This window comes from Phoca vitulina, unplaced genomic scaffold, assembly GCF_004348235.1.
Source record: "Phoca vitulina isolate PV1807 unplaced genomic scaffold, GSC_HSeal_1.0 scaffold23, whole genome shotgun sequence".
NCBI classification, from domain to species: Eukaryota; Metazoa; Chordata; class Mammalia; order Carnivora; family Phocidae; genus Phoca; species Phoca vitulina.
Genome location: NW_022589726.1, coordinates 16096212 through 16104631, shown reverse-complemented (window position 1 = coordinate 16104631; position 8420 = coordinate 16096212). Strand labels below are relative to the sequence as shown.

Sequence of the window (8420 nt, the reverse complement as noted above, 5' to 3'; positions counted from 1 at the left end):
GAATATGTCAACTTGGGGAATTAAAAAGACTTTAGGAATAAGGTCATTCACATAGAAGATATTGGGCTTCCATGGAGTCAAGTCCAGTGCAATGCAATGCTGGTTTAGGTCAACTGACATGACATGACTCATTAGGATCAGCTTTGTCTCTCCTACCCTGAGAAACTGGAGTTTCCATCACTCACCTCTACCTTTAGATCTCCTAAAGGTCAGCAATGAAAAACAGGACGTTTTCTGAGTTTATTCTGTTGGGCTTCACAAATCAACCTGAGGTCCAGGTTGTTATATGCATCTTTCTGTTCCTCATCTATGTGATAAGTGTCCTAGGAAATCTGACTATCATCATTCTCACTCTAGTAGACCCTCACCTCCAGACTCCCATGTATTTCTTCCTCCGGAATTTGTCCTCCTTAGAAATTTCCTTCACGTCCATTTTTATTCCCAGATTTCTGACCAGTGTGACAACAGGAAATAAAGTCATCAGTTTTGCTGGATGCTTGATTCAATACTTTTTTGCTATATTTCTTGGGGCAACGGAGTTTTACCTCTTGGCTTCTATGTCCTATGACCGCTATGTGGCCATCTGCAAACCCCTGCATTACCTGACCATCATGAGCCACAGGGTCTGCAGACAACTCGTGTTCTGCTCCTGGCTGGGAGGGTTCCTAGCTATCCTACCCCCAATCATCCTGATGAGTCAAGTGGATTTCTGTGCTTCCAATGTTCTGAATCACTATTTCTGTGATTATGGGCCCCTTCTGGAGCTGGCCTGCTCAGACACAAGCCTCCTAGAAGTGATGGTCATCTTCCTGGCAGTTGTGACTCTGGCGGTTACTCTGGTGCTGGTGACATTTTCTTATACACACATTATCAGGACCATTTTGAGGATCCCTTCCGCCCAGCAAAGGACAAAGGCTTTTTCCACTTGTTCCTCCCACATGATTGTTATCTCCCTCTCTTATGGTAGCTGCATGTTTATGTACATCAATCCCTCTGCAAAAGAAGAAGGTGCCTTCAACAAAGGAATGGCTGTGCTCATTACCTCAATTACTCCCTTGTTAAACCCCTTCATTTACACTCTAAGAAATCAGCAAGTGAAGCAAGCATTCAAGGACACCATCCAAAAGATTGTGAAGCTTTAAAAGACAATACCTTTCCATGAAAAATATATTTCACTTACTAAATGTGTGTTGAGTGTCTACTATGTTTCAAACGCTGAACTGGCCCTTGAGGATAAATATATGAATGACATATGTCCTAAGTTCAAGGAATCTGCAGCCTAGTAAGACAGAAAGGTGTTAAATTGTAATTCATGTAGTTAGTTGACAAAAAATAAAAGAACATGGTAAGTGCTATTAGAGAAGAAAAATGAGAATCCATAAAAAGAACAGTTAGAGGGAGTTAACTGTTTTCCAGAAATGACTTGAAATTTTAGAGGCAAAACATACTGCTTATTTAGAAGAGTGGAAAGATAAGAATTTAGAGGGAGAAAGAGAGGCCACCACGAAGGCATTTTTTAATTACAAACTTTGGAGTTAGTTGACATTGGTGAGTCAAGAGAAGTTTTAAGAAAGGAAGTTATAATATCAGCATTATTTCGAAGGATATCTGACATTGGCATTGTTCTTCCTCATGGAGCCCTGGAGACTATGCTTCGGACAAAGCGTCAATAAATTGATTCTCCTCCCCTTTGTCATTCATCTTTCAACTGTAGCCATCACAACTTCCATCCTTCCCTAAAGGAAAAAAAAAAAAAACGATATATATCTGATCCACTTTTCTCCAAATGAGGTGAAAACCCCCAAGATTTTGTCAACTTACACATCCATTTTCTAGAAGTTGTGATTAGAAGAGGCTTCTAGAGCCAAGGTTAAAAGCCTCCCGCTTCTAGACAGGATCTGTTGTTGCTTTTCTTAGCTGACATTTTTTTAAGTTAATGGCTGAGATCTCCCACTCTCTCTCTTTGGTAGTTTCTGGTGATTTCTTCTGTTGTAATCTTATTTCATCTGTTTGTTTACTTTCGTTAGATATTAGGACAAATTCTGTGATATGACTCCATTCTTTTAACTTTTCTCCAAGTTTCTGTTTTTGTTTATAACATAAGCCATGGATGCCTGTTTCATAAATGGATAATGAATATAAAATAGTAATACGGTTTTATATTTAGAATTCAGAATGTTATGAGTCTTAGCAACCAAATGGGAATAGACTACCCTACCAAGAACTCTATACATGGTTTCAAAGTAACAACAGCTTGAATATGAACTGGTGGTGGTAGGGCCTCAACTTAAAGGATGAAGAACATTTTTAGAAATCTGAGTACTTGCACATAGTTTAATAACATCCTAATGCATTGTAGAATGCTTGTTACTCTTTGAGTTACAAGTGGAACATCATCTTGTGTGTTCACGTGCTTTATATATGGTAATATTGTTCACTGGGATGATGCTTCTTGGGCATTTAAGAAACAAACTGTATTGGACTGGTTATGAGAGAAAATTTCCAGAACCACAGAAAATATTGAAGAGTGCATGGTATTTTGAATAAAAGGTCTTTTATGGAAAGCCATTGTTATTTTGAATATCTGAATTTCTTTGGTGGCTAAGCTAGAGATTAGGGATGATTTTTAATTTATTACAAATTGTTGGGGATCATCATCAAAAAGACATAACCCCACTAAGCTGGGCCGGGGTTGGGGGTGGTGACCACAGGCTCCTCGCCCCTTTCACTGTGCTTGGAATGTGGGTTCCCCTTGCCTTTCCCGCTCCCAGGAGCTACTCCAAGGACACAGCCTTGAGATAGTGATGTGGGGTTGACAACACCTGCCCCGTATACGTGACTGAACCCAGCTAGGGCCTCTTTATAAACTCTTAAGATGCAGCAGGCAGGTGCAGCGATCCATTCGTCTTGCTGCTGCCCAAGACAAGGATCTTATGTAAGTTCCCTTTGCTTATTAAAACTGCCACCTACCCACCTGGAGTGGCCTCCTCTTTCTTCTGTCTCTCTCTGCCCTCTGAGAACGGGGGCTGGTTTCAGATTTCACCTGGGAAGCTCCCAAGAGGGTTACAAACCAATACAAATTCACTGAGCTATCAACTGATATAGAAATGTTCTTAAATAGCCACATTTCAACCATTAAGTTCATCCAAATCCACATTTCTACCAGAATCTATGATGAAGTGGAACACAATGCCATATAGTGCTCAAAAATATAGGCTTTAGTTCAAATCCCAGAGTCTCAACCTTCTATAAGAGATGCCTTGGGATTGTTACTTGACCTCACGAAGGCTTGCTTTTCTCAAACACAAAAAAGAGAATAATAATTGTGTCTATCATATATAACAGTTTTGAGCATTAAATGAGATAGTAAGTGTAAAACATTTTAAAAGCCAATACTTAAGTGTTTCATAAGTGATACCCATTACAACAGTATGAACACTATCCTTCTCAAGAAACTGGGGCTTAATTAGTAAGAATAGATATTAAATTGATTGGTTTAATATAATGGGACTGTAAACATGTTGGCCATTCTACTTGAAATCCCTCTGCAGCAAGGCCAGCTTATTTACATCTCTTATGTCCAGTTGCATCCGTTGGTAGCCAGATCGATGAAGGTCTTATCCATACTTCACATAAAGCCAATCAGAACATTTGGCAGGAGATTATTAGAAATGACTACATCAACTCCATGTGCCCTGGAGATCTCTAAGTGTGCTGAGATAAGGAAGGAAGGTACTTGGTGTAAGTCAAAGTTTAAGAACACTAAGCAGGGCTTCACCCAGCCTTCATAATATAAGCATTTAGAAATTAATTTGGGGGATGCCTGAGTGGCTCAGTCAGTTAAGCATCTGCCTTCTGCTCAGGTTACGATCCCAGGGTCCTGGGATCGGGTCCCATGTCGGGCTCCTTGCTCAGCATGGAGTCTGCTTCTCCCTCTGCCTGCCACTCCCTCTGTTTGTGCTCTCTCTCTCCCTCTCTAACAAATAAAAAAATAAAATCTTTAAAAAAAAAAAGAAATTAATTTAGGAGGGAACATATCACCCTCTAAATGAGCTTGTCAAAAAAAAAAAAAAGACAGGTCATGCTCTTCTGAAACTGTTCACTAAACTGGCTTTATGCTAGCACATACTTGTAATATAATCTGAGTCATAGATAAGCAAAGGAATGAGTTTACTGATCTGAAGGTGAACCTTTGGAATGTTCAATTTCTAAATGTATGAGTTGGTGGGCTTTATCCCTTCTGTCACCACTATAGACAAGAATCAAAAGAGGGGCGCCTGGGTGGCTCAGCAAGTTAAGCATCTGCCTTCGGCTCAGGTCCTGATCTCAGGGTCATGGGATAAAGCCCCACATCTGGTTCTTCACTCCGCATGGAGTCTACCTGCCCTTCCTCCTCTCCTACTGCCCCTCCCCCTGCTCTCCTGCTCTCCTCTAAAATAAATAAATTAAATCTCCTTTTTAAATAAATAAATAATAAATTTATCCAGAAGGTCACAAACCAGGGCTTAAGCTTCTGTTCATATGCATCACTAGACAGTAGAGCTAAAGCTATACAAAGATCATGAGTTCAAATGCCAAAATAACCACCCATCTTAGGAATATATCCACTGGGGGAGAGGGGCAAGATTCCACACCAGACAACACATGATGCAAAGAAGAATTACTGGAACAGAAACAGCAAGAATTTAAAATAAGTATAATTTCAAAGCTGTAATCATCAAGACAGTATGGTACTGGCACAAAAACAGACACATAGATCAGTGGAACAGAATAGAGAGCCCAGAAATGGACCCTCAACTCTATGGTCAACTTCTTCAACAAAGCAGGAAAGAATGTCCAATGGAAAAAAGACAGTCTCTTCAGGCGCCTGGGTGGCTCAGTCGTTAAGCGTCTGCCTTCGGCTCAGGTCATGATCCCAGGGTCCTGGGATCGAGCCCCACATCGGGCTCCCTGCTCCGCGGGAAGCCTGCTTCTCCCTCTCCCACTCCCCCTGCTTGTGTTCCCTCTCTCGCTGTCTCTCTCTCTCTGTCAAATAAATAAATAAATAAATCTAAAAAAAAAAAAAAAAGACAGTCTCTTCAACAAATGGTGCTGGGAAAATTGGACAGCCACATGCAGTGGAATGAAACTGGACCATTTCCTTACACCACACATAAAAACAAACTCAAAATGGATGAAAGACCTAAATGTGAGACAGGAATCCATCAAAATCCTTGAGGAGAACACAGGCAGCAACCTCTTCGACCTCAGCCGCAGCAACTTCTTCCTAGAAACATCACCGAAGGCAAGGGAAGCAAGGGCAAAAATGAACTACTGGGACTTCATCAAGATAAAAAGCTTTTGCACAACAAAGGAAACAGTCAACAAAACCAAAAGACAACGAAAGAATGGGAGAAGATTTGCAAATGACATATCAGATAAAGGGCTAGTAGCCAAAATCTATAAAGAACTTACCAAACTAATACCCAAAGAACAAATAATCCAGTCAAGAAATGGGCAGAAGACATGAGCAGACATTTTTCCAAAGAAGACACCCAAATGGCCAACAGACACATGAAAAAGTGCTCAACATCGCTCGGCATCAGGGAAATCCAAATCAAAACCTCAATGAGATACCACCTCACACCAGTCAGAATGGTTAAAATTAACAAGTCAGGAAATGACAGATGTTGGTGAGGATGCAAAGAAAGGGGAACCCTCCTACACTGTTGGTGGGAATGCAAAATGGTACAGCCACTCTGGAAAACAGTATGGAGGTTCCTCAAAAAGTTGAAAACAGAGCTACCCTAAAACCCAGCAATTGCACTACTGGGCATTTACCCCAAAGATACAAATGTAGTGATCCAAAGGGGTACGTGCACCCCAATGTTTATAGCAGCAATGTCCACAATAGCCAAACGATGGAAAGAGCCAAGATGTCCGTCAACAGATGAATGGATAAAGAAGATGTGGTATATATATACAATGGAATATTATGCAGCCATCAAAAGGAATGAAATCTTGCCATTTGCAATGACGTGGATGGAACTGGAGGGTATTATGCTGAGCGAAATAAGTCAATCAGAGAAAGACATGTATCATATGACCTCACTGATATGAGGAATTCTTAATCGCAGGAAATAAACTGAGGGTTGCTGGAGTGGTGGGGGGTGGGAGGGATGGGGTGGCTGGGTGATAGATATTGGGGGAGGGTATGTGCTATGGTGAGCGCTGTGAATTGTGTTAAGACTGATGAATCACAGACCTGTACCTCTGAAACAAAAAATATATGTTAAAAAAAAAAAAAAAGATAGCAGGAAGGGAAAAATGAAGGGGGTGAAATCGGAGGGGAAGACGAACCATGAGAGACCATGGACTCTGAGAAACAAACTGAGGGTTCTAGAGGGGAGGGCAGTGGGAGGATGGGTTAGCCTGTTGATGGGTATTAAAGAGGGCACGTACTGAACGGAGCACTGGGTGATATACGCAAACAATGAATCATGGAACACTACATCAAAAACTAATGATGTAATGTATGGTGATTAACATAACATAATAAAATAAAATTTTTAAAAAAAAGGTTACTACGTGAAGTGATGGATGTGCTAATTAACAGTGTGGGGGGAGTCCGTTCACAATGTATACATATATCAAGTCATCACATTGTATACTTTAAATATCTTACAATTTATTTGTAAATTATACCTCAATAAAGCTGGTGGGGGAGGAAAGGAGTCTGAGTAAAAATAAACAAGACACTCCCTCTCTTCAAGTAATCTATAATCCAGATGCAAACATCAGACGAATTTTTTTAAAGATTGATTGATTTTAGGGGGCAGTGGGAAGAAGGGGCAGAGGGAGAGGGACAGAGAGTCTGAAGCAGACTCCCACTGAGTGCAGAGCCTGATGCAGGGCTCGACCTCACAACCCTGAGATCACAACCTGAGCTGAAACCAAGAGTTGGAAGCTTAACTGACTGCACCAGCCAGGCACCCCCAGACAATTTTTAATAGGGTTCAATATAAGCAAACAGCAAGGTGGGTGAAAAATGCTTCTTATTCCAAAATACATGCTACATATGTGAACCATGCATTAGGAAGTAGAAAATTTTGTTGTGAATACAGATCTGAGAAGGCCAGTGCATCTACCGAGAAAGCAAAGGTAAGTGCTGAGATACACAGATGAACAAAAAAACAGTCCCTGAGCTCAAGGTGTTTGTGGTCTGATGGGGAAGACAAGCTCTATCCCACATCACTGACTCTACAGAAATATAACAGAGGCACAAACCATGTGTTACTGGGACTGGGAGAGAGCAGGTGACTCAGCCTAGGGCTTCCAGGAAAGGCCTCATAGAAGAGGTTACACTTAGGCTGGATCTTGGAGGATGAATGGGTGTTTGCCAGTTCTAAAGAGAACTGGGAGAACAGCAGAGAATTCTTTGTAGCCTTTCTCAGAGGAAATAAAAGCCAAAAATAAAAGAAAGCAAAAAGGAAGGGAAGAAGGAAGGGTGAGGGGAAAGTCACTGACATTCAATAATTCCTCAAACATTCTGAAAGAGGTGACTTTTCTGACTAGGGAAGAGTCTCCAGAAGCTTCTGCTCCGCTTCCCTGAATCCACAGAGAGACAGTGGACAGGTAAAGGAATGATGGATTTGGGGAGAAATTTTCCTCTTCTTCATCCTAATTTCTGATGCTCCTATCCACCCAGGCTTGCACATTTCTGGAAAGGGCTGAGGTCCGCCATGGCCAATTGGACCACAGTGACTGAGTTCTTCCTCTAAGGCCTGACAGACACCAAAGAGCTTCAGGTGGCAGTTTTCCTGCTCCAGCTGCTTGCCTACCTCGTGACTGTCTCTGGAAACCTGGTTGTCATCAGCCTGACCTTGCTGGACACCCGCCTGCAAACCCCGATGTACTTCTTCCTCTGGAATCTGTCCTGCCTAGAAATTTGGTTCCAGACTGTCATCCTGCCCAAGATGTTGCTCAACATTGCCACAGGGACCAAGACCATCAGTTTTGCTGGCTGCATCACTCAGGACTTTTTCCACATCTTCCTGGGGGCTACAGAGTTCCTCCTCCTCACGGCCATGGCCTACGACCAGTACATCGCCATCCGCCAGCCCCTCCACTACCCGATGCTCATGAGCAAGAGTCTGCACACAGCTCATCCTCACCTGCTGGCCAGCAGGTTCTCCTTCATCATCGTGCCTGTCATCCTGACCAGTCGGCCTCCATTCTGTGACACCCACGTCAACCACTACTTCTGTGACTAGATACCTCTAATGGAGGCAGTGTGCGGCGGGCCAGGTGTTAGAGATGGCGGCTTTCACCCTGGCTGGGGTGGCTCTGGTCAGCGCTCTGGTGTTATCAGCATATCCTATGTCCAGATCACCCAGACAATTGTCAGGATCCCCTCTGTCCAGGAGAGAAAAAAAGCTTTC

At 42.3% G+C, this 8420-nt stretch overlaps 1 protein-coding gene across 1 annotated transcript; it reads left to right on the top strand.

Moving 5' to 3' along the window:
- Positions 1–215: 215 nt before the first annotated feature.
- Positions 216–1142, top strand: LOC116642385 (olfactory receptor 6C4-like). Its single transcript, XM_032420761.1, has one exon. It carries the CDS (start codon positions 216–218, stop codon positions 1140–1142), a length of 927 nt encoding a protein of 308 aa, XP_032276652.1.
- Positions 1143–8420: the final 7278 nt, after the last annotated feature.